The sequence below is a fragment of the Ursus americanus genome, chromosome 32, assembly GCF_024610735.1.
Source record: "Ursus americanus isolate L20-20 chromosome 32, mUrsAme1.1.p, whole genome shotgun sequence".
NCBI lineage: Eukaryota > Metazoa > Chordata > Mammalia > Carnivora > Ursidae > Ursus > Ursus americanus.
In genome coordinates, this window is record NC_142158.1 from 34,106,568 (window position 1) to 34,132,565 (window position 25,998).

General features: G+C 57.0%; 1 protein-coding gene across 4 annotated transcripts in view; it reads right to left on the minus strand.

Moving 5' to 3' along the window:
* Positions 1-3,963: 3,963 nt before the first annotated feature.
* Positions 3,964-25,998, minus strand: part of KCNK5 (potassium two pore domain channel subfamily K member 5) — a 38,021-nt gene continuing 15,986 nt past the window's right edge. For 2 of the 4 annotated variants that reach the window (XM_045786305.2, XM_045786306.2), the window contains exons 2-5: positions 10,587-10,698; positions 9,231-9,397; positions 8,751-8,919; positions 3,964-6,662 (exon numbers count right to left, since the gene is read on the minus strand). In XM_045786305.2, the coding sequence (XP_045642261.2) occupies positions 5,797-6,662; positions 8,751-8,919; positions 9,231-9,397; positions 10,587-10,698 (1,314 nt within the window). In that variant the 3' untranslated portion in view covers positions 3,964-5,796. The other 2 variants (XM_045786308.2, XM_045786307.2) reach the window with 2 other exon arrangements.

Genomic DNA, 25,998 nt, shown 5'->3' on the forward strand with positions numbered 1-25,998 from the left:
AGCTGGGGCTGGGATGGCCAAGATGGTGCCTTGGCTGGGCAGCTTCTCTGTCCCTGTGCCTTCCCCATGTGGCTAGTTTGGTTCTTCACAGCACGGGGCTCAAGGTACTTGGGTTCCTTACATTTCACCTGGCTTCCCCAAGAGCACAAAAGGGAAAGCCGCTAGGCCTCTTAACAGGTAGGTTCAGAAAGCACAAAAGGTCATTTCCACAGTATTCTATCGATCAGTCCCAGCCAATGCCCAGTCATTAGACTCCTCGTCTTGCTGGGGGAGTGGCGAGGTCACTTTGCCAACAAGTATGTGGGAGGGGAGACATTGTCCTGGCCATCTTTGGACAATGCCGCCTGCCACATCCAGCCTATATGGGAGGAAGGTGGGGATTAACCCCCTGGGGGCATCCTCAACCAGTGAGGGTGGCATTTGGTGGATAAAGGCAGGGCTCTTGTCCTTCAGAAGGGCAGTTCTGAGGCGTACTGGCCAGGATTTTCAGGAGATCCCAGCAGGACTGAACCTCAATTTCTCACAGTGAAACCAGCTCAACCGCTCAACAATGTCTGCTTTATTGCCTTTTGCTCTTTCCCCATCTTTTTCTCTCCCTCCTTTCTGTACTTCCCCCAACCATCTCCCAGTTCTGCTCTTCGGCCTTGCTCTAGTGGGAAAACAAACCAAGACACTCAGTTTCCTCACTTGAAAAAGCCCCTTAAATTGGGCTGTAAAATACTGCACCTGCCTCCCAAGGCTGTTGAGTAATCCCGCAAGAACCGACGTGAACAAGCGTCGTAAACTGGGCGGCTGGCCACCGGGGTGAGGGGTCACCACGAGTGGATGTATTACGTGGACTTGGGGGCTGCTGGGGTGGGAGGCCCAGTCCCCCAGGTCATCCATAAGTGGTGACTGGGGCTGCCGTGGGGGTGATGAGAGGTGAGGGCAGACAGGTGAGGGGAGCTGCAAGAGGGGGTGTGGACAAATAAGGTGCACTGTGTCCCCGTCCTGCCTGCCAGACTGAGGTGACTTGGCACAGTTACGTGACTCACCAGGCCACCACAGCCTGGGACAAGGTCCCTCAAGATCATCTACCTGGCTCTGCTGAGACTCGCCCTTATGGGATAAGATCTGCCTCCTGATTTGGCTTCCACCCCAGGAAGAGGGACTGAGTTACCACTGGGAGGGTCTAGGACTCTGGCTCATTCATCCTCCACTCAGGAAACACTGAAAAACTGAGCCTTTCTCTGTGCTGGGTCCTGAGGGAAGGCTCTGAAGGTGAACAAGCCACTCCCCGCTCTCCCCGGGCGCCCAGTCAGGGACCAGGTGTGTGAGACCCGGAGACGAGCACCTTGAACCGCATGGAAGCAGCTGCTTGCTGACCTCGTCCCAGAGAAACTGACGTCCACCATTAATCCCACCAGGCTCTAGGACAACGCAGGAGAGAAGAAGGGCATATCCTGGAAACAGCATGGGGCAAAGACCCGGGCGGCCTGGCCCATTGGAGAAACTTTTCTGTGGCTGGAGCCCAGAAAGAGGTGGGGGTGAACAGAAGAGGAGGCTGGAGAGAGAAGGGGTGCGCGGAAGAGCAATGAGAGCCCGGAGGCGTTTAAAGCAGGACAGAAAAGGGGTCAGATTTGAGTTCAGGATTCTCCCAGCTGGGTGCAGTGATGGCCAGGTGGGAGAGGGTCTGTGTTAGGGGCAGGAAGACCAGCTAAGGGGCCTCATTCACTCATTCAACAAACATCTATAGAGCCCCTTTCAGGAGCTGGTGCCCGGATCCAGGCAGGGGGCTGCGGGGTCTGGATGGAGAGAAGGGGCAGAGATCTTAGGAGGCGTTCTCACTGTGTTACACAAACACCCCCTGGAGGTTCTCACACTGGCTTCCTGAACCAGTTGTGTATGACTTTGGAAGTTGGGGACCTGCTGTTTCAGGGGTGAAGAGCTGTTATTTCGGGGCTGAGCTCAAACCTCAAGGGCCCCATAAGAAGGGCAGCCATTCCTGGACACCCCACCCAGAGCAGCCCAGCCCAGCCCGCCTCCTCCTTCCCCTTCTCTGCCCCAGGCTCAAGAAAGCTTCAGCGCCATGGCGACTAGGGAGAAGCTAGACTGGCCTCTACAATCATGGGGTGAAACCCTTACCTGACTCCTCCAGAGGTCAGAGGAAACCACCCTTATTAGGATTTTGCACCCGCCCTGGAAGGAGCCCTCCACCCTTCCCCATGTGATAGATAGACGACAAAAACCTGATTGGGTGACAGGCGCAGGGAGGGTTCATCAGATGAAAACAGCCCACAACCAGCCCATGAAAACCCCTAGACATAGAAACTCCGTGACAGCCCTCTCGGGAGCTTTGTGCTATCACCCCACACACCTTGCTTCGCTGCCCACCCCTCTGTCTGGTCTACCTCTTCATTTTTGAAGCAGCATGACCAAGAACCGCGGACACTTAGAGGAGAAGAAATCCTGTAACATTATCAGGGTCTCACTGACGCAGGTTATGAAGCTGGTGTCAACAAGGGGATTCCCCTGTCAGGGTCCTTTCCCCAGACTCCCCAACCACCTCTTCTACCTTCCACGCCTGGCCGCTCACTCACAGTGACCCGTGATGGGAGGTCCCACCACGCCCCCACCCGCCACGTGGCACCCCTCCTCTGCTCTCGATCCCTCAGCGACTTGGGGCCTCCCGGGCCTCACCTTCTGCTCCAGCTGCTGTCTCACCTTCCTGTTTCTAGACCTTTTACTCGGAAAGCTCCTGACTCATCTTAGCCACAGTGGCCCACGACCACACCTCCACCCCTGTGCCCCGGTGAAGGCAGACTCTGGAGCCTTCACCTCCTTAGCTGGAAATGGGGCCAAGTGACCTGTGCCGTGGGGACACTCCGAGGTGTATCTGTCAAAGGGCTTTGTGAAGTGGTCAAGTGCTGAATAAAGGTAGAACTGAGTTACCTTGAGGCTGAATGGCGCTAAAGCAAAATCAGAGAATCTTGAACCTGTCTGTGGGGGTTGGCCGGGGGTGTGGGGAAGGAAGGGGAGGGGTAGACGTGGAGAGCCGTTTTGGCAGAGGTAGGGATGGTATCAAGTAGCTCTAGAACCAGCTGGTATGCTAAACACATAGGGCCCTTTGTCAACACATCCATGCCTTCGTGAAAAATGTGACTCACTCCTGAAACCACAGAACTTCACATTTTTCCCAGCAGACTCCAACTTTTAACTCATGTCCTGTCTGGGGCTGGTTCGGGGCCCCAGAACCATAGAAGAGACCAGTCTCAAACCAGCTGAGAGGACGCAGCCTGACAGAGCCTCCCTTTAAATGGATGCAAACATGCCCAGCTGAGCCCTGTCAGGCCTTCTTTCATACTCTTTCGGGTCCCCAGGGCCCACCCCTCCAGCTCAAGCCTGGTCATCATCCAGTTCTTCTCTGGCCCACCTTCCCAGACAGGAGCCCTTCCAGGGGACGTCAGCGGCCACAAAGCACAGGCTCGCTTCCTCCTCCCATCCCGGTGGCTGGGGAACAGACGCAGGAGCATGACTGTGTGGGTTTGAATCCAGGCCCACCGTCTATTGAGATGTATTGCCCCAGTCACCTCTCTGTGCCGTTTCCTGGCCTGTGAAACGGGCACGTACACTGACTGCATGATAGTATCTTCTGCAAGATCAGAGGAGCTCATTTGTGGAGCACGAGCATAAAGCAGACTGCAGACAGTTTGGAGGACACCCACCACTGCCGGGTTCTAGGATCCTTTCTGCAAGGCTCCTACCCAGCTGCATTCAGACCCGTTAACTGTCACCTCCTCCAAGAAGCCCGTCCTGACCACCTCATCTTAACTAGCTGGCCCCTCCCCCACCTCCTTTTTTTTTCTTTCCTTTCCCTCCTGGACCACCCCAAACCTCACCGTGACCCTCACACTGTCGTCCGTTCTCCCCGCCCCCAATCCTCCCACCAGACTGCCCCCACACAGCGCACGCCAGGCTGGCCTGTCCATCTTTAAGGCTTTATTGTAAAAATGTTAAAATAAATTACATTTGACATCATTGCCAGTATGTACATATAGTGTGTGAGTCCAGGACAGCCAGCAACACGCCAGCAAGGTGGGGCAAGGAAACGAGGATGAACTCATTGAAACATTCACAGAAAAACAGAAGGCCGCTCCTTCTCACCCAGCAGCCCAGCCAGCACAGCCCTGGGTCACAGGATGAATGCCGGTGTGGACACACAAGCCCATCACCGTCTTCACATGTTGGGGGGTGGGTGGGGTCCGGCCCCACAGTACTGGGGAGGGGACTGAGAGGCATAGAGGGTGTTGGGGTCAAGGGTGATCACCTGCCTCCTGGCCAGCGCCAGTCACCTGCGAGGGATGCCTCTCCCCGACCGTACTCACTTGCTTCTCAGTGCCTTCCCCCCACTCCGCGTGGGGGCTTCGACAGCATGACTTTGGCTGAGCTCACCAAGAAAGGCCCAGCCGAGTTGGGGGCAGGAGGGCGAACATGTAACATCCCAATCTTGGGAGCCTGCTCGACTCCTCTCCCCTCTGGCTCGGAAGCCAACAACAGATGCCAGGTACATCAAAACAGCAGTTTATTTAAAAAATAACAAAACATACGGGGCAGAGAGGGCCGGCCCTGGGGTGCGCATCGCAGAGAACCCGAGAACTCTGCCGGCCCCTCACCAGAAATAGTCTGTGTACAGTTTCACATTATCTTTTGCTCCCCTGGTCCCCAGTCTTTTCTTAAACACATACACACGCGCACACACAAATGACAAACCGTGGCTTCGGGAGCGGGGGAGCGGATTCACATCTTTGGCCCTTCCCACGTGTAAGCCAAGAGCGACTCAGCCTCCCCCACCATGGGGGCCAGGAGGGCCAGGGAGCCATGAGGTCCTTGTTCTGGGCACAGGGGAGGCTGGGGACAGAAGGAGCAGACCCGAGCTTAGCCCTGCAGCTCCTTGGCTACTGCTGCCCTCTCTTTTCGCAGCATTCCCAGGGAGGGAGGAAGCCTGAGTCTGCCATCACTTGGCCTAAGGGTGATTCAGGAAACTGGGCTCCGGGTTCCTTGGTCTGAGCAAAACCAGGAGTAGTACCCTGGGCCAACTCAGAGCTTGCTCGGGGTCCTGTGTCTTAGGAGTGTTTCAGCGTCTACCTGGGATCTCCTCTTTCCCTTCCCCTGGGCGCCTCTTCCCTACTGAGCTTTGCAGTAGGGCCTGATAGTCAGGAAGACAAGGTGGGACTGGGGGATGTGTATACACACGCCCCACGCAGCACCCTGCTGTTTGCTCAGGAGCTGAAGTGCTCAGCACCGCCACACCATTGCTGTACCCCTGCAAAGGCAGGACCCAGGGCTCACAGTGCACCCCTCCCTCTCTTTCCGAAATAGCTGGCTCCGTGCTGGGCACACAGGAGCTCATTAATACTGTGAACTCAAACGGCTGGGGCCTCGAGCCTAAGAGAACCGTGTCACATGCTCAACCGAAGGACATCTGAAGACCCATGCAGGTGCAGGCCTCCCAGAGGGTCACCTGCCAGCCCACACACGTCTCTGAACCATCAAATACATCAGCCATGCTCAGGCCAGACGCCCCCCGCTGCCAGGGTGCCCATTCAGCCAGAGAACAGAGGCCCGGTCCTGGGCGCACGCCGAGTTTGACCAGTAGCATCTAGCCGGAGGGGATGGAAGGTGAGGAAGGCCCCTGGCCCCCCACTCCCAGTTCCGGGGCTGCCCCCCACCAGAGGGCAGAGGTCTCCGCCGTAGTAGGATGCCCCAGGATGAGGGGAACAGAAGCCATCAGAAGTGGGGTGGGGAGCCGGCCCTGCCTCACGTGCCTCTGGGGCAGTCCGACTGACCGTACTCGTTCATAAGCTGTTCGTAAGGCACGGAGAGCTCAGACTCGGTGCTGGTGAAAGTGGACTCGTCCGACGAGGGGAACTCGCCCAGGTTCAGGGGCGCCTCGGCTTCGGCCCTCTCCTGGGGCCTCTCCTCCCCAGCCAGGTTGTCCTCGATGGAGGACTTGGATGTCTCTTCGTCTGAGAGGCCGGCCTCCTCGTTTGCAAAGGTGATGCTGACGTTCTGGAAGATGAGTGGGTGGTAGTCCTGGGCATCCCATGGCTCACCCTCCTCGCTGATTCGGTCCAGCTGGTTAATGAACACCTCAGGGGTCGGAGAGCCTTCCTTGGGGGGCCCCGCCCCGGCCTCCTCACTGGGGGGCTGCGATACGTGGCCTTTGCTCCTTAGCGTCTGAGATACCTCTTCCAAGCTGGGCACCCGGTGCTTGGAGTAAACCACCAGGGGAGACAGGGAAGAGGGGAGGGCTGGCAGCCCACCCCCCTGAGGCCCCAGTCCCGCTGCTGGGACCCTCTCCCCAGCCCCGCTCGTCTTCATTGCCTTCTTCCCGATCTGCTTGATGAGGTCATTGTAGGTCTCCTCCTTCTTGGACAGGAAGCTGAAGATGTTGACATCCTTGGACGCCGTACTCCCAGTCATCTGCAGAGCCTTTTTGGAGTGTGGGGTGCTCTCAAAGGACTCCTTCCGCCGCCGCCGCCGCTTCTTGATGGCCTTGTGGACCTCCACAAACATGCTCACCTTCCAGTTGACAAAGAGGGACAGCCAGGCCAGCCCCAGGTAGATCCAGAGCTCCACAAAGTAGCGGTACAGGGCGTGGTAGTTGGCGCTGGGGTTCACACCTGCAGACGGGACAGGAAGCCCCGAGGGTCAGAAGGGGGTCAGCAGGGACCTGGATGCATGTCAAAGCCACAGCCGTGGTCTCTGAGAGCAGGCACAGTGTCAGGACATAGAATGGGATGCACAGTGAGAGAAAGGACTAGAAAACAGACTGTTCTACCATCCTGATGGTCCAGTCATTCACATCCCTATCTTAGTCCCCAACCTGCCTGAGCCTCAGTGTCCTCAACTGTCAGAAGTCAGGAGAGCAGTTCCCTGGGGTAAGGTGGGTTCCAGGGCCAAGCAGTGGGGAGGCTGTTAATGCAGCCAACACCCAGGTCAGGAAAGAGTTCGCGAATGTCTGCCTTTCGATGGCGCACCGTACCGCATCAAGCGGTTCTGGGCACTGTGGGGGGCATATGTTACAGTTAAAACCAGGTTGGAAATTAAGTGAGCGAGTGGCTGGCATCTTCACTGCTGGGGATGGACTCACTGGTTTAACGTGAATGGGGCTGGTGGTTGGGCCAAGAGGATTGTGCACAGTGGTCCCAGCAGAAACTGTTCTCGAAAGCCTTGATTCGCCTTCAGTGGGGTCTGGCTGCCCCCTGACTTCCTGTTTCTGCGTTCTTCAGACTGGCCCTTCCCATGGTCTAGAGGGCTCTGCCACTCCATATCTTCCTCCTCTGAGGCCAGGCTCCTGACACCTGCTCCAGGGAGTCCTCCAGGGTCACCCTGCACAGCTCTGACTGATCTCCTACACTCCAGCATCATGAGATTTCTAGCTTAACTTTACATTTCTAGGCACATTGGTCTGATTATACATCCTGCCCCCACCCCACCTTCCAACTGGGAGCAATCTGGAAAAGGGACTAGGGGAAGGGGGCTTCTTCCAGAGTGGGGCTCCCACAGCGCAGACTCTACCACTCTCATCAACTTAGAGGTCCCTGAAGACAGGTGCTGTGTTTGCCGCTGGAGTCAAGAGGTGTCTTTGAGGGATGCCCGGGGCTGTTGGGCACAGGCAGGGTGGGAAGACAAGCGCAGTGCATGCTAACATAGCTGGACCCTACCCTCAGCACTGATTTGATCTTCTGCCCCCTGTTAGGTAGGTGCTATTCTTTTTAAGCCAATCTTGCAGATGAGGAAACTGAGGGAGAAGTCTGAGGTCTTGCTGGAGCTGAGAAAGTGTGGCTAAATATACCCCACCTGCCCAGTACAAAGGCTCCTCGTTGCCTGCTCAGGGTCCCTTAGACAATGGCAGAGCTGTGCCTCCATCTAAATTTATCTCCTAAGACAGCAGGCCCTGATCTGCTGAGGTCGGGAGAGTGTTCGGGCCTCTTTCCTGTTCCCCCCACCACTCAGCCGCCCCTCCTAGCGTTTGGAGTCTCCCCTTACAATGAGGCAGAAGGGTAGTGACCAGCTCCTGCCCCCTAGGAAGGGGGAGGGAGGAGACCAGAGGCCCCTGGAGCAAAGGTTGGGGTCGGCTGGGCAGGGCAACAGGCACTGAGGGAACAAACGTGGGGTCAGTGCAGCCAAACAGGAGTCAAGAAGATGAAGGGCCAAGATGCAGTGCAGGCCACAGGCACAGGTCTCCGAGAGGCTGGGGCCAAAGAATTTTATCACCTGCCTGGATTAAGTAAGGGAGGAGTGGGAGGGACTATCCCGCCCCGGAGGGTGGGGCAGCTTAGGAGAAGGCGTCTCTTGTCTCTAAACTGCCTGTGGCAAGAGGAAAGTTTCGGGCCTGTGAGCCAAGCCTCTAGAACAGCTCCCTCCACTCGTGTGACGGGATGCAAGGCAGGCATCTCTGTGACAGGAAGGGGGCCCCTAGCTTAGCTGGGGCTTTCTGGGTAATAGGCTCAAACCCTGTAGTGGGGAAGGACCTACCCCCAGCCCTTAGTGAACCTAGGCCTAGGCCAAGCAGGAAAAGCTATGACCCAAGAAAGAAAGGGAAACAGAAGAGGACCCCTTTGGCGGGGCGGGGGGTTGGGGGGGGTTGCTGCCCAGGACACTGAGCACCTGCTGGGACCCCAGTAAAGGTCAGCTGAATTGCAGGTGGAGAAGCAGAGAAAGAGAAGGCAGAGAGGCAGAGGCACGGGGAGAAGGGCAGGACTCACCAGCCACAAAGTCGCCAAAGCCGATGGTGGAGATGGTGATGAAGGAGTAGTAGAGGCCCTCGATGTAGTCCCACTCCTCGGTCACCATGAACACGAAGGGCGGGATCACCAGGTGGACCAGGACGCCCCATACAATGAAGATGGCTGTGCATGTGATCTGTGCCTGCCGCTGATGAGGGGGCAGGTGGGGAGACCAAGTCAGACCCGTGGCAGAGACTGGGGAAACTCAGCAGGGGCACCCGGAAGGCCGGGGAGGCCGCCAGGTGGGAGGCTAGCTGGCACCACGCCTGGGAAGAGGCTCACGACCCAGGAAAGGGCGAGGAGCACCATTCCCAGCCTCACCCAGGGGCCAGGGGGCCCCAAAACTGCCCTCTCGTCACCTGCTCTAGCACCTTTGTCCATTCTCGGATCTTTCCCATCCTCCCATCACCTGCCACGGTCCCCCCAGCACTGCCCAGCACCTAGGATTTGGGGACATACCAGGCTCACGCCTCTCTTGGTGAGGAACTGGCCCAGCCTCTTGGCACGTCCCCCGAAGAACTTGCCCAGGGCACTGATCCACGTCAGGCAGAGCGGCACCCCAAAGAGACCATAGAAGACACAGAAGAGGCGCCCGGCAGGGGTCTTGGGAGCCACATTGCCATAGCCTGAGGAAGAAGAAGAGAGTGGGGCACAGAGAGCCACAGCGGAGGTGATGGACCCAGACGCAGCATGGGCCCCCGCCTCCACTACGCACCCCCACCTATACCCACAACCACACAACCACATTCTCGACGATCCCTTGATATGGATCTAGTATCAGTCCTTAAGAAATGAAATTTCACTTCACTACACTATGGTCATGATCATTTATAAAGCAAGCAGGACGGCATGGGCTATGTCTCCTCCATCAGACTGGGAGCTCCCTGCTGGACAAAGCCTTCATCACTGCAAGCCTTCCACTAGTCTATACGGCACCACTGTGCAAATTACAAACAGCATTCTCTGAGGAGACACGCCAGAGGTACCCTGGGAGGTGGTCTCTAAAGACGGCCATTCTTAATCCCTTCCCTTCCTGTGCGAGTGTGCTGCTGCCACGTCGGCCCCCGTCTAATCTGTTCCGTCGGAAGCTGGGCTGCCATGGCCAGCTTGGCCAGCAAATGCAACGCAAGTGGTGCTGGACAGGCTAAGTCTAAGAAGCCCTGTTGCTTCTCCCTGGGATGGCCTGAAATGCTCACTTTGGGGATTCTCCCCCTTGGAATCCAGCTGCCATACTGCCAGCTGCCTGAGTCACTGCGTTTTCATCCCCAGCCGTGCTCTCAGCCAACAGCCAGAGTCCACTATCAAATGTGTGATGGAAGAAGCCATCCCAGATGTCTAGCCAATAGTGCTTTTTGGCTGACTCCAGCCACAGACACAGGACTGCCACCGCCATTACCAACCTCCAGCAAGAACCAACCGGCTGAACCCAGCCAATCCACAGAACAGCGGAAGATAATAATAAGTTGTGCTTTAAGCCATTAAGTTCTGGGGTGGTTGGTCATGCAGCCATCGATAACAGAAGAGACACCCAGCCCGGTGAGTAAGCATGGGCTGGGTTGGTGCAGTGCACAACCTGTCTGACCTCCTGCATGGCTCAGGCTATCGGGTTGTGTCGTTTCTGCTCCAGGAGCCCAGGTGAGGACTCCTGGAAAAGTCTCCTAAGTGTGGCCAGTCACCAAGGACTTACTAAACCCCCAGGAAAGTGTTAAAAGAATGCAACGCAATTGAAGGCCATGAGACCAGAGCTGGACTCTTATAAGGTTCCGTGCAGCGAGGGCACGGACGTGGGTATTCTGAAGGTCCCAGAAGACTTACCGATTGTAGTGATGACCGTGGCTGCAAAAATCATTGCATTGGGCCAGTTCCAGTTGTTGAAGGTTTGATTCCCGGTAATGGCCACGCCCTGTCCTGCAGCATCAGACACTACCTAGAACGAGAGACACAAAGTGACACAGATGATTTCGAAGTGACAGCAGCGTGTGCAACTGCATATGAGCACTGTTATTTAATCATCACAATAACAAGGTGGCAGTTACTGTCTCCAATTTATAGATGATGAAACATTTTCTGGAGGATCAGAGAGGTTAAGTGATTTGCCCAAGGTCACACAGCTGGTAAGAATGTGAACTCAGGCACTCTGCCTTTAAAGTCGGTTCTCTCATTGAGCCAGTGCTTCTCACACTGACTAGCATGCACCGGCATCCCCTGGAGAGCTTGGTAAATACAGACTGCTGGGCCCCACCTCCAGAGTCTGAGGCAGCAGGTCTGGCAAGGGGTCAGAGAATTTGCATTTCTAATGAGTTTCCAGCTGCTGCGCTACTGGGCCAGAGACACACTTTGAGAACCACTGTACTAGACTGTTCTGCCAGAAAGAAGGCACGTGTGATTCAGAAACATTGGATGCCTGTGCCCTACACAGTCCTCCACAGAGAAGTCTTCTACTGCAGGACAGACCTGGGAGGGACCCCCAGCCACACCTCGCCCCAGCTCATTGCCCTCCTGGATCTGTCATCTGGGCATACGAATCAGCTGGCTTCCTTTTCCCCATGCTTGGGACTCTATCATACTCTTCCCCTACAAGCTCCTCCTTCCCTCTCTTCTCTGGATCTGTCTCTCTGCCCTGGGCTGAGCAATTTCAAGGTCTAGGCCAGCACAGATCACCAGAGGTGTGGTGTACATTTCAGGGTGACTCAAAGTCATGCGCTCAGTCCCCACAGGGCTCCCAGTGGCCTGGGGGCCGCAGGTGAGAGGCCACCTAGGGAGGTCAACTGGTGGCCCCAGAAGAAGCCTTATCTATTCCAGGAACTTTAACAGCGGCCAAACCTGCTTCAACCTGCCGAGAACAGCCTCTGACCTCCCCATCCGTCAGTCCTGCCACTGTTCCCCCAGCCTACAGACGGCAGGGTGTGGACCCCAGCAGAAGGCTCACAAACAGGGCCCAGGATGTAAACCAGGAGTTCCAGTTCTGCCCCCGAGGAGACCCCAGGGTGGGCCACCCAATCCAGACACCCGGAAACTCAGCGGGATTCTCTACAAAACTCAAGCCTGGGCCTGAGGGAGAACAGAAGGGCGAGGAATGGAAGCAAGAGGGAGACGGAAAGGCCGCAGTTCTAAGCCAGCGCGGCGTGACTGAAGTTCAGTGGGAAACAAGGGAGGGGCTGGGGTTGTTCTGAAGGAAGGAGCAGTCTGCAGCAGCCGCAGCAGCGGGCCCGTGGAAACGGATCTGCAGATTTCATAAAGAATTTTCCATGATGACATGCTCATCTGACAGGCCATCAAACCACACCACCCGCTGCCCTGCCTCCTCGCGGCGTTTCCAGCACATCTCTCTGCAAGCCAGGGAGCGGCGTCGCCGAGGGGCGGCGGGCGGCCTGAAGCCCTCCTCTCAGACAGCCGGCTGTCTAGCTGGCCAGGCCATTTCCATGGGAGAGCACCAGCACATCTACACCCCAAGGCGCCTCCAGGTCCATCTGAAAGGTTTTCTAAAAAATTAAACCTATGCCCAAAGCAGGAGAACGAGAAGGAGCAGGGTCCCATGTCTTAATGTGAAACAGACGGCGGCTCCCTTTGGCCCTTCATCATCTCAGCGGCCCGCTGCAGAGCGGAGGGCGAGAAGTGCCGTGGAGCTCAGCCGACAGACAAAAAGAGCGTGTAAGGGGAGGCCTCAGCACTGAGCAGGGGACCATGCGTTTGGGGCACCGAGTCTGGTCATCTCTGTGGAGTCTCGGGAACACGAGCGCTGTCCCTCTTCTCACACAGATGAAGGGGGTGGAATCTCGAAACTCAAACCAGAGCCCTCGCAGACGTCTAAATGGGGACGGCAGAATGTTCGGCGCATTCCAAAGAGAAACTGGTGGGCACTAGGAGCGAGCGCAGGTCCGTCAAGAACCAGTCACGCTCAGCTAAGTGCATCTCCCGCTTCGAAGGGGTTGCAAACCCTTGAAGTTGGGTGGAATGCAGTAAACCTAGATGTCATCGAGGCAGCTGAACAGATGGGCTTGCAGATATTTCATGTGGACAAGACAGAGAAATGTAGGGCGGAGCTGGGATTAATTTGGGCCCCTTTCAAAGCAGATAAACCACCAAGAAGTACTGATCTTTATCAGCCTGGCCTGAGGGTGTCCACGATCATGCTAAAGGCCTGGCCTCTGCCATATTTTAATCAACAACACAGAAAAGATACGTAGAGGGCCGACCCGTCTACTCTGCAAAGGATGTAAAGCTGGGGACGGGGCTGGGATGGGGAGAGAGCCAATGGCAGTCTGGAACTCAGAATCACCTCTCCTGGGGAAGATGGGCCCGCACTAACAGGACAGGATTACCTTTTACTATTTTCATGTCATACACTTTGGGTTAGAAAAGACCAGCCCAGGATCGACAGGAGAAGTCCTTGGGTTTCACCTGACCACAAACTAGCAAACACTAGAAAAGTAAATAAAATCTCGGGCAGCGTCAACACCTTATCTCTTCAGGGCTGGGCCGCACACGGTGACCTCTGCGCCACTCTGGGTGTCGGGCCTCACAGGACCTGCTAACTGAGAGGGAACAGGGCTGGCATTTTTGGGTAACGAGCGACCTGAGAATGCACTGCTCTGGGCAGTCATCCACTTCCGGTAGTAGGAAGTGTTTAGAGCAAGGGTGACCACAGCACAGCAGGGATGTCCAGGGGTGACCAGAACCAGCGAAGCTCAGCCGGGTGGGGGGCAGCACCCTCTGAGAGTGTCTGGAAATGCCGAGCGGGGAGCAGTGTCTGTGTCCGATGCTGCGGCAGGCACCGTGGAGGTCCCGTGAGGAGACAACATCTCTGTCCTCCCACCCATCTATGCCAGGTAATGGGGCTGGATGCCCCACGACACACAGGACCGCCCAACCCACGATGCCGACAATGCTCCCGCTGAGAAACACCGGCTTCCCAAAGGCAATCCGCGACTTGGGAATCAGTTAGTAAGTGCTAAGGAGACACCCGACAGAAGAGTGGCAAACGGGGTAACCAAAGAGGGCGTTATGGTTGGGAGCTCTGAGGGAGACAAGCTGGGTTTCCTGCCTTTCCCCCTGCCAATGCTATGCCCTTTGGGGCACAGCGTGCAGCCTCAGCGTCCGGCCCTGCGTTACAGGGGAGCCGCAGTCCCAGGCACTTTCCCCAGGACCTCCATTATCCCTGCACGGTCATCCAGAGAGGGGCACTCTGAAGGGTCCCAGTGTCCCCAGAGCTAGAAGCACCACCAGCCCTTACAGCAACCCCAGGGCAGTCCTGCCCACTGGGCAGGTCACAAAACAGGCTGAGAGAGGTCAAGTGGCAGAACTGGGCTAGATTCCGGACTGTCTGGTTTTAAGTCCGCAGGGCTCCCCCCACCTCCCTTCACTGCTCTAGCTGCCCCCTGGGTACCCCTAGCACCCCTTGCTGTTGCCTCCTCTCTGCCCAAGAGCACCAAGCAGCTGGCCTGGGAATCAGCTTGGCTCCATCCCAATGCTGGGGCGTGAAGTAGGATTTTTGTGCTGCTGAATGGCGGACACCCCTTGCTGGGGTGTATATACACATATTACCTAATTGGCTCTTCCTGCGATCCTGCCAGGTGTTACTCGACAGGTGAGGAAAAGGGAGCCTGGGGGGGCGGGGGCAGAAGTCCCGATGTGGACTTGGGGGCCTGCTCCCTGTTCCCACCATGTGTAGCTGCAGCTTTGGCAGGGACAGCTCAATGGTTACGGCCAGGGTCCCACAGGGTGCAGGGGAAGGTCTCCCAGAACACAGGGCCTGCCCCAGGACTGAGGTCATCCCTGGGTTACAGAGAGTGGCATGGGAGAGCCAGGCTGACACCCCGTTAGACACGGCGTCCTGTCCCCCGGGTTAGGGAAATAGCTCTCGCAGGAGGAGGCGGCCCCTGTTCACTCACAGGATTCTTTAACTTGGCTCCCAAATTCCCACAAGACAATATTTTCATTTTCCACATAACCCAGGAGAGTGATGGGAGATGGGGATACTGCACACAGCCCGGGCCCAGCTCTTGTCTGGGGAAGGAGCAGAGCTCCCGCCTGGGTCGGCCTCATGATAAAGCAGCTGTGATTTATTGAGGGCTTTCTATGCACCAAGTGCTGTGCTAACACTTTACTGCCTGTGGCTCATTTAATGAGGACAGAATCCTGCTGGGAAGATACCGTAATTTTTTCCATTTTACAAATGAAAATGTAAGGCTTAGAGAGGTTAAGTAAGTAGCCTAAGGTCAGAATGCTCAAAGCAAAGCCAGGAGAGCCCTGACTAGACACGGTTATCCTCCCCCCACCCCTTCCCACAAAGGCCACAGGAAGGAGGCCAGTACATACTTCCACCCCTTTGCACCAGCTGAAAAAACAGTGCCCTAAAACCAGTCCATCCACTCTGACCTGAGCTCAGCATTTCTAGCCAGGCCTCCAGGGAGGCAACATGCCCTTGCCTTGGCTTCAGGCAACCGGCTGCCCTGACCCCACCCTCCTGGGCTCTCACTGTCCGCGAAATAGGGTTCCCGGACAGCTCTGCATCCCCCGGGGATCGGGGGTTTCCCAGGCAGAGGCAGCTGCCAGGCCTCCCCTTCCTGGAGAGACTCATCCTGATAAGTGGGCAGTCCTGGGCCTTGGGACACAATGCCTACCTTCAGACCCGGGCAGGTGGGGCTGAGGTCAGGCCTCTCCCCTCATCCACCCAGGTGTGCAGGGACAAGACAGGGCACTGGAGTCGGGATGGCAGCCTGGCTGGGGATGGCAGCTATCAGGCACCCAGGGAGCTACTCCCCATCTGGTCTCCGGCTCTCAGACAGACATCAGGTATGGACCACAGAGCTTGTTCCGCCATGCGGAATGCAGCCATAAGGAGCCTCCTTGATGCCAGCCTCCCCTGGACCCGCAGGCAGTGGGGGGCATGCAAGCCGAGTGGCCTTTACCCATCCCTGGCTGCATTTCACCCTGAGGTCCACACACTGGCAGGGTGCTTGGTAAGACAGAAAGGACCTTTATCATTCCACTCACCTGGCCCTCCTGGCGCCCCCTTGTGAGGTGGGCGGGGCACCGCTTATTAAGACTTATTTCATAGATCAGAACAGTTGATATTTGAAGAGCAGCTGATTTTGAGCACCGAAGTGACAGATACCAACCAAGCACCTAAAATCACTTAGCTCGTTGAATCTTTACAACCCTAAAACGTGGGGGCCGTGACCCCCAATTACAGATGAAGACTATAAGGCACAGAGGCTAATGAAGTAGGGTGCCCAAGGTCACACAGCTGGTCAGCGGTGGAGCTGGGGAGTGAACTGGGGCCGTCTGGCTTTCAACCCCTGTGTGCCACCTACAGACAGGGACAGGGGACGCAGGGGGGGCTTCGCCACAAGGAGTGGAGCCAGGTCTTGAGAACACAACCTCCCAAGCCATTGAGAGAAACGTCTGCAGGAATGCAGACTTCCCTAGAACATTCATAAGCTTCATAAGAGCGGGGCTTTTTGATCTGTTTTCTTTGCTGCTGCTGTATTCCCAGCGCCTAGAACACTGCCTGGCACATAGTAGGTGCTCAACAAATACTTGGTAGGTGGGTGAGGAAATGAACTGACGTGAGTGCATATTCTCTGGCCTAGACTAACTTATCCTCCAGTCCCCTTCCTTCAACCCTTTCCCAGCGTTGTTCTGCAGCTGGGTTTTACCTAAATACATTAGCAACAAGGTGGAGGACTTTATCCAGCAGGAGAGCGGGAAGCAGAGTCAGACCCCAGCAAGGGTGGGGGCTGGTGGGGCCACGGAAACCACCCGCATTGAAGTGGAACTGAGGGTGGGGTCGGGGGGAGTGGTTGCTAGACTCTGGGGGTGGCAGAGGGCTGGGGAAGGGGTGGGGTGAGGGAGGCAGGTAAATGCCCCCTCAGCCAAGGCCAAGGCAACAAAGCAAGTGGCAGTGGGGCTGGGAGAGTGCCTGGGGAGCCTTGAAGGACCGTCTTTTCTGCAGGAAGGGGAAGCAGTCCCCTGCGCAAACTGTCCTGCGGGCAGCGGGTGAGCAGAGAGCGGAAAACGGAATGTAAGTCGCCCCTGGTAGCGACACTTCAGTAAGAAGCCCGGCACCTTCCTCAGTGAGTGCTTGCAAGCCCCTGTGCGGCCCAGCCGGAGCCCTGCACCTAGGGAGGTGGACGGCTCTCATGCCCTCTCCATGGCACTGACCTGGCGGTAAATCTAGGGGGGCTCCCAAATGCTAACACCAAGTCTCTGGGTAAATAAAGTAGCCTATTAGCCTCAGTTTCTCCATCTGCCAAGAATAACACCGACGCCAAGCATACAAAAAGTATGCGGGACATCAACGCAGGCTGTCATCGTCAGCATTGAACAAACGGGTCTGCAACCAGTGCTATGACTCCTTACACGTGTCCGTCAGGAAACCAGACCCTGCAAGGACCTGAGACTGTGCGACCCCAAGGCTAGATCAAAGTGAGGGGTTAACTTCCCTGCACCTGGAGGGCAGGCCTGGGTGAGAACAGGAGACACTGTCCCCAAGCTTCCTCATACCTGCCCCCTTTTCCCACATCTTTCTGTTCTAAGAGTGAAAGCTGTCCTTTCACAGTCTGACCAATCTGCTCCTTCAGGGCACAGGGTGACTTCTCCGACATCGATGGGGACCAAAACAACTTAAGAGGGGGACAGGGGATCAGTTGGAGCTGGAGGGGCTGGAGGCGAGGGTGTGTGTTAACGTTTTCTCTGGAGGAAGAAGGCCCATCTCTCCCGGTCTCTGCCACCCGGAGCCTCCCAGACACCCTGACCAGTTTCCCGAACAGCCAAGCAAGGCAGGCAGGCCGGGAAGGAAACAATGCCACACACTAAGTCCCCCGACACCATGCCTGCCAGGGGGGGCTGAGCCTGTCTGAGCCCCAGTCCCAGCTCCCCGCCCCACTGCCCCCAGCTTCCCAATGTCTACCTACCACCTGGCCCCTGCTGGGCTCACTCTGCATGTTCCTGTCTGTCCGTACATCCGTCTAGTCTAACGAAGAACCCCTCAGAACAGGGGGCCACGAGTGGGGTCGAGGCCCTGTACGGGGGTGTTCCGAACAGGTCAGATGGAAGCGGAGGTTAGTAAGCCTACCTCAGGTACTTTCCAAGCAAGTATTTGCAGTCTGCGCTTGTTGAGAACCGTGTTTTTCAAATCCTTTAACACCTGAACTAATGAACAAATAAAAGGAGGAGGGGAAGAGGACCCCAGAGCCTGTGTGCGGACTCCCTAGAGCAGTTTGAGAAGCAGAAGTGGGCGTGTCAGGGGCTAGTCTGTCCAGCCGCTGCGCCAGTCCCCCGTCAGACGGTCCTTTCTGGGACTACTGGCAAATCAAATGTATTTTGGCCAGAAGGTGACCACCTGTTAATGATTATTCCTGAGACCAGTGAGAGAGTTGAAGACTGTTAATTAAACCCTCCATGATCTCCATCCTCTCTCCCTCTGCACCGCTCAGAGGGACCTGACTTCTCTAGCTTTCCCTCACTGGCGACGGGGGAGGGGCTGCTGGGCTGGTTACTAGATGAGGAAACTGAGGCTCAGGGACCTGAGATCCCACACAGCCCTCAAGGCAGTGGCTCTCAGTCCAGGCTGCCCAACGGAACCACCCAGGAGTTTAAATGACTACAGGGCCTGCGCCCCCAGCTGGTGTTCTGTGCAGCAGACCTGGGCTCCACCGGGGATTCTGATGTGCGGCCCCTCACTGCCTCGCGCAAAGCGGTGATGGGTGTGTGCGTGCGGCTCCAAGCCGCCACCTCCCTGTCCTGAGCATTCTCACCAACCTCCCGCCTCAGCCCAGGTGACCAGGGTGTGGCTGGGAGGGCAGGCGCACCTGAGGAGCAGGGTACAGGCAAGGGCCAGGTGGTGCCACCTGCTACCCCTGCCAGGTGCAGGCCCGGCTCACCAGGCCCTGTGGCTCCCGGCACGGGGCAGGTGCCCGCGGCAGCTGCAGGAAACCGAGGGGGCGGGGCCACACGGCGCCTCAGTTGAGACCAGACCTCAGGACTTTTGTTAACTTCTTTTTTGCTTATCTGCAGCTTTCAGCTTTGCTCCAGGGCCTACCTGAAGTAATTATGTTTTTAGAAGAAAGAAAGACAAACTGTTGGAGGTATGCTAGGCTAAGCTCTGCTCTGCCAGTCGCTTGCCCAGATTCTCCAGGAACCCTTGACCTCTGCCCGCCTCCTTCTCTGTAAAATGAGGAGGCTGGCCTAGGACTGCTGGGGTCCCCCCGCCTGTACAAGTCATATCTTCCTCTGCTCGGAACCATGACTTTGGAGCCCAGGTCAGCACTTCCCAAGTCCCCAAGCCCACAGCACATTCGAGAAAACCCATTTTCATTCTCCGGCTCCTCCTGAGCCCCCCGCAAGTCAGGCCACCCCTGTCAGGAGAGAGCCCTGCTCTTCAATCACACCTCCTTCCTCGTGGCCCCTACATCCCACTGAAGGATGGAGAAGGCGCCTCGCTGCGTCCACTCCTCTCTGGTTCTTAAAGTAATGGGCCAGTACTGGTCCAGGCTGCCCTACCTCAGCCCAGGTGTCTTGGGTGGGGCCGTGTACAAAACACAGTCCTCTGCAGCGTTGGTCGCACCTACAGAAACCCACGCGACCTCATTAGGCAAGGCGGCGAGTGGTCCGCCACCCCATCCTCGATGCACACTTTAGGGGTCACTATCCTACCGCCTCACCTGGACTGCACCTGGAGATCATCTGGCAGGAGCGTGGGAAAGTCCTCCCGCCTGCATCCTACCCTCAGGGTCTGGGGCATGGAACTAGGATGCTTAAAGCTGCCCCAGATGACTCTAATATTATATACAACCAATTTCAAAGCCACTGCCCTAGACTCCAATCATCCTCCCTATTAGGGGAAGGCCCGAGTCCAGCCCGGCGCCAGGGCAGCAGGCCTGGAAGCATGGCTGTCCTCCAGTCCAGTGTTGGCTTTCCCCTCACACACCCTCCTGAGCCATCTCTCAGCAGCCTTTGCGGAGCGCAGAGGCACTCCTAGATCTCACGCTCATGGGGGCAAGCCTGTGCCAGAGGTGAGCACATTTTCAGCAGAAATCTCTGGGTTTCCGACTTTCTCAGGCCCGGGAGCCCTGTCTGTACTCAGGAGGGACAATAAAAACAAGGCAGGTGACCCTGCCCCCATTGTTCTCTGCCTGGGACGGTAATCCCCCGGCAGCTGGGAGCCCCTCCCGTGAGAGCTGAGCCCAGGGACTGGCTGACCTGGGAGGGCTGCAGGTTTGGCTAAAGCAAACACTGAAGGGCTGGTGGGGTCTGAGCTCAGGATGGGACGTCAGCAAGTGTTCTCAGGCACCTGGAGGGCTCAGCCATGCGTAAGACTGGAAATGCCTGTGTGTGCAGGCGTGGGGGACCTCTCTGGCACAGCTCGGGTCCCACAGCACTGCCGCCTGAGAGCCGGCCATGGAAGTAGGAAAGCGTTTCCTCTGACCATCCACCCACCCACACAAGAGGACCCTCCACAGCCGTATGCTCAAAGTCCACCTCCTGCTTCCTCTTCCAAGGACTCAGGGCAGGTGGGATGTCCCGGGACACCTAATGACAAGAGGGACGTCCTTAGGCCACCTCAGCTTCTCTACCCACTGTCCTGCTCGGGGTGACTGTGGCCCCTGTGCTCCCTATCTGGGACACAGCGACCTGGGGCCTGGGGTCATGACGTGGCTCCTTCCCTGTCCCCGGAATCCAAATCCTGGGAATGTCTGACATCTCTCTGCCTTGACAGATGCAGAGAAAACTGTTGGGCCAGGACCCCTCCAACAGATGGGCAGAACAGTCCCCTTCCTCCCCCACCAGGATGCAGGAACTAGGGAGCGAGAGGTCCCTGCACTGTGTTCAGCTTCTGGCTTGTCCTTCCCAAGCAAGCCCCTCTGTTGAGCCCCCCTCAGTGGCTCTAACAAGGAAGCCAGGTAGGGCGCTGAGATGGCAGCTGCCTCCTCCTCACCCAAACTCACAATCATCAGGCACCTCTCCCACCTAGAACTCTTCTAGCCCTAATGCCATTTAAGACCAAGACCCTGTAGGAAAGGGAGGCAAAATGGATAGTCCTAGTTCCATTTTGTAGCTGAGGAAATTGATCAGAGAGGGCTAGTGACATGGGACAAGTCACACAGCACGGTGATGACAAAGCACTGAGCAGAACCAGCCAGAATCCTCTGACTCTCCGTTGAGGGCCCTTTCCACCCAACAACCAGACCATACACCACCCATCCCAGGACTGGGCTGAGAAACGCCAACCAAACTGGAGCAGGGAAGGGAACAACAAGGGAACAACAGACAGGTAGGCACAGGTAACAGGTGGCGAAGAGCCATGAAAAGGTTGCGCAGGTCTACTTTGGGTATCATTTGGGATGAGTGTATGCTGACACTCCCTGTCCCCAACTCCCGGGATGCCTCTTGGATTTACCCCGACCTTGCAGCGGGGTGGAAGGAGCAGACACGGGAAGTCACCATCCATGCGAGGCTTCTAAAAACAGCCCTCAAGCAGGCCACAAAGGAGGTCACAGGAACTGCTGACTTGCCATCTCCCCATCCAGGGCTGATGACCGGAGGGAGATCTAGTTCACCCTCAGCCTGGCTGCCCCCTCCCCTGGCCCCCCTGCCAGCTTGCTTCCCATCCTCCAGGGCTCAGGTCTGCATGCTGGCCTGGACAACACAAACTGGGATGGCCAACCCACTTCAAAATCATGAATATCATGTTCGAGATCCTCCATGACCAGCACAGGGACAGAGCAGCAAAGCCTGAGCTTTGAAGCAGACACGACTGGATTCAAATCCAAGCTCTACCATTCACCAGCAGGTCACCTGGGGCATGTCCTCTCCCTTCTCTGAGCTTCACACTCAGTCACCTGGCAAGTAGAGGTACGAAGACTTTGCTGGGTTGGGATGCAGATTACGTGAAACAATGCACGGCTCGGTGTTGGACATACTAGGGGTGCTCCCGAAACAGGTACTAGGAAGAAAAGTGAATGTGGGAAGGACAGGGGGGGTGGGGAGGCCACCTCCACTCTGGGGGTGTGCACCTGCTGAATGGGACCTCTGGCGCTGTGGACAAGGGAGACGGGCTAGCTGTCAACAGCAATGCCCTCCTTCCCGGCTACCACCACCCAGAAGACAAGGGCTTGAGACAGTACTTATGGCTACATTCTGCTAGGTATCTGTTATCTGGCCCACTGTTTATCTCCCCCCAATAGGCTGTGAGCTCAGAAGGCAGATCTCACTCATCTCTTACCCCTAGAGCAGAACCTGGCACTAGTAAGCACTCAATATTAATGAGTAACCCAGTCTCCAAGACGTATGTCTTTTACAACCACCCTTTCCAGGGCACAAGGATGGGTGCCGGTGTACTTAGGGTGGGTTCTGGCTCCACTGGATAAGGTGGGCAGTCCCGGTAGGTGCGGGCAGCCCGGGATGATGGCTCTGCGTTTCTCTGCCCCACTGCCTCTCCCCTGCATCACCCCACCCCACCTGTCTTCAAGGCCAAAGCTCCCGGAGGTCCTAGCCCTGGTGAGTCAGCTGCCCTGCAGACTTTGGAACCATCAGGATTTTAGAGGAAGGAGGCAGGTGGGTGGGGAAGGGTGGGAGCCCAGGAGGCATGACAGGGTGAGGGCCACAGGTCTTCCCGTGCATGACCCTGCTTTCCCGCTACCCCACCAAGGGGACAGGACGCTCTGTTCCACGAAGCTCTCTTGAGCTCTGGTGGCTGCCAGCCCTGTTCCTCTGGACACAGCTGCCTGCTGCCCTGGGCTCCCCTGCTGGGATCCTGAGGATAAGGTTCCCCACCACTGGCACCCCTGGACTCTTGCCTCCATGATACAAAACCTGTCCTGATGATACCTGCCACATTCCTGCCTCCTGGTTATACCTGCACCCTTGAGAGAAGGGCTGTGGCTGACACTGCCCACCTCTTGTCCCGTCTCGCAGAGCACACCAGACCACCGGCACACTTCTCCGCATCCAGGGGCCTTGAGAGCAGCCCCTCCACCTGCTCCTTCCTCCTTTCCCTCTCGCTTCACCCACGGCTGACGGCTCTGGGTAATAAGTAACCACCCACCCTTGAAGCCTGGGGTTCTGATGATAAGGAATTATTAAGCTTACCCATTTATTATAATTTGTTTAAGATGACTACATGGTTAAACTGTAAACCCCTTCACTAATTAAAAAAAAAAAGGTCAGAGGGGTCTCAGGGGGTGGGTGGCAGGAATTCTGCATTGGGGGGGGCAGCTTGAGTTTCTCCACTATGTAGGAACGCTCCTGCCTGTTTCTTACACCCCCTCCAGCCCCCAAACCTGGCCCCCTGGCCTGCGAGCATGATCCCACCCCACCCCCCTCCACAAAGCCCCCTGCAGGATCCTCCTGAGGGCCAACCACCTGTCACAAAATCCATCCTTATTGTCCCACTCTAACCTAAATCCCTCCGGCTGCACTCCAAGCCCATTTCCTCTGGTTCAGTCTCCAGCTGGAGACGAACAACAGCTGGCCTCCATCCTCCCTGGAATAAATTGTACCAGAAACTACCGGCGAAGTGGCACAGGCATTTTGGGGTGGATGGTACACCTCCCCGTTGTGGGGAGGTGGAGGGGGTGGGCAGCAGCTTCTGCCTCCACTGCCCCCAAAGCCCAGATCAAATCCCACCAGAAGACGGGGTCCCGATCAGAGACAAGGGTCAAGACCAAAATGCCCAATGGCGGTGAGAATCCCTGGGCCAGATGCAAGGGGAGCTGTGTCCTAAAGGGCAGCCTCCCCGGATTTCACACACCAGTTGCATGAGGGGCTCTGGCCACCAAGGCCCCGTGTGGAGATCACAGAGTTGAGTTACGAACAGGATCCCCAAACAGTGTGGGAAAGGAATGAGAGTCAGATATATGCAACCAGTGCCACCCCTACCCACATAGGTCATGAAAGCACAGGGCCAGACTAGGCACAGCCGTCTCAGCCTTTTCCGCCTGGCAGGGATGGACGGCCCCCCGGGGCCACCTCCCATCCCCAGCCGCCTGGGGCGTGGACGTGACTGGGGTGAAGAAACAGAGAGCCATTTTGTGCTGAAGGTACGGAAAAGTACAGCCAGGCCCTCCTAGCGCAGAGAGGCTGGGTGAGGTGAGGGGTGGTGTGGGGGCTGAAAAAGCCTCCCGTGCCCGGACCTGGGGCCCAGGACCAGGGACAGGCCGGGTGACAGGAAACGGAAACTCTCCGGACGGCACAGCAGCAGACTCGTGCCTGTGAGACAGCCCCACTGCGAAACCCACGCAGCAGAACGTATCAGGACCCCAGCTCACTCGTTCCCTCCTTCAGGAGGGCTGTGATTTTAAGCAAAAGTCTTTCTCAAGTCTGCTTCACCCCCTCAGCCCCCCACCCCCCACCCCGGGCAGCCCTCAGTCTTCTCAGCAGACTGCAGCAACAGTCAGCACACAGGTCTGCACAGGGTTACTATCCCCGCCCCCCACCGCCCTAGAGGCCATGATCTTCATTTCTTCACCTGTAAAATGGGAATAACATCGCCTCCCTACCAACTCTCAGGTTCTGGATCCAAAGGCTTGATGGATGTGGACGGGTACACGGGGCTAACCTAGAAATGCGCCTCACTTACAAACTTAGGGTTTCTAAACGCCTCGTGCTGCTGGGGTAGGCTTGCTTTCAGACTCCCGGTGCGTTGTGTGTGGCCAGGGAAGGCTCCAAGACAGGAAGGTAAGTGGTACCAGATTTCCAAGTCACCCAGGGGTCAGGCGGAGAGCAAAACCAGCTCCACACGTGGCTGCATCCTGTCCCCCAGCAGAACTCAGTTTCCCACAAAACACTCTATGTGGGAGGCTTGTCCAGGGAGGTCTGTTTACCCTCCAGCCTGCTGAAGACGGCTGTCTGTCCTGGGCCACGGAGGGCCACACAAGTGACCCAACAGTGGGCTTCCAGGACACAGCTGTCACCTCCCAGGAGGAGTAGCGAGACAAGATGGCAAGAAGGGAAGAGGGCCGCTTCACCCTCACTCCCCCCTAGGGGCCCTGGGGTAGTCCCCTCTCTGGAGGGGCGAGAGTGCAGCTGTGCCTGCCCGCTATGACAACCACACCTGGCCAGGCACCAGCCCCACGCCCCGTGCAGAACCCACCCAACCTCGTTTAACCCAAGGAAAAGATGGGGCCAGAAACACGGACGACCTTGCACTGGGCAGCTCAAAGTCGGGTCTACTGGTTAAGTATGCGCTGAGCACAGGCCACCTGCGCGGACGCTGTGAGCCAAACCAGCGATGCTCAAGGCACAGGCCCTGCCCAGGAGGGCCGGTCTTCCTCACCAGAGAGGCGGGCAGACAGGAAGTCACTGGATGGTGGAAGATACCACAACAAAGTGCGGACAGACGCTGAGGCCAGGACAAGCCCTGGGGCTCCCGCCGCGCCCTTCTCCAAGTACTAGCACTGAGCATGAAGCAGGACCAGAAACTCAAACACGGACGGGGAAACGGAGGCTCAAGAGACACAAACCACTAGAGCAGAGCCCTCTCAGTCCGACGCTTCCCCCAGCTCTGAAAACTGCCTGTCCCTACTCCCCGGCCCCAGCCTTGGGTCTTCCACCTTTCCCGGAGCGGGACCCCAGAAGGATGCTGGAAAACCCCTGCAAGTTCCATCAGTCACCCCTTCTTCCATTCCTTCCAGATTTGTGATGGAAGATAGTTCTCAGTTCTCATCCCAAGGGGAAGACGTGCCCATGTGGCTGGCACAGTCGCCCAAGCGGTGAACACGAACCTTAAGGATAGGCTTCCCTCCGAAGGACCAGGGAAGAGCCGACGCTTCACTGGAGACGGGCAGGCTGAGGGAAGGGGGTGGAGCAGGCACTCAGAAGAAATTGAGACCCTGAAGCAACAACCAGAGACCCATGAAAAACGACTAACTTGGGGCGCCTGAGTGGTTCAGTCAGTTATGCTTCTGCCTTCAGCTCAGGTCATGATCCCGGAGTCCCGGGACTGAGCCCCACATCAGGCTCCCTGCTCAGCCGGGGGTCTGGTCCTCCCTCTGCCCCTACCCCCTCTTGTGCTCTCTCTCTCTCTCTCTCTCTGATAAATAAAATCTTTTAAAAAAAAGAAACGACTAACTTTCCACAGCCTGGTCCCACCTCCACTGCACCGAGCCTGACCGATGACACCAGGAATGACCCTCCCACCAAATACACACTCGTCTGACTCAGAAGGCAAGGCGGTCCACAGCTCTCACAGATCTCGCACTTTCTGGGGCATGACAGTGGCTGT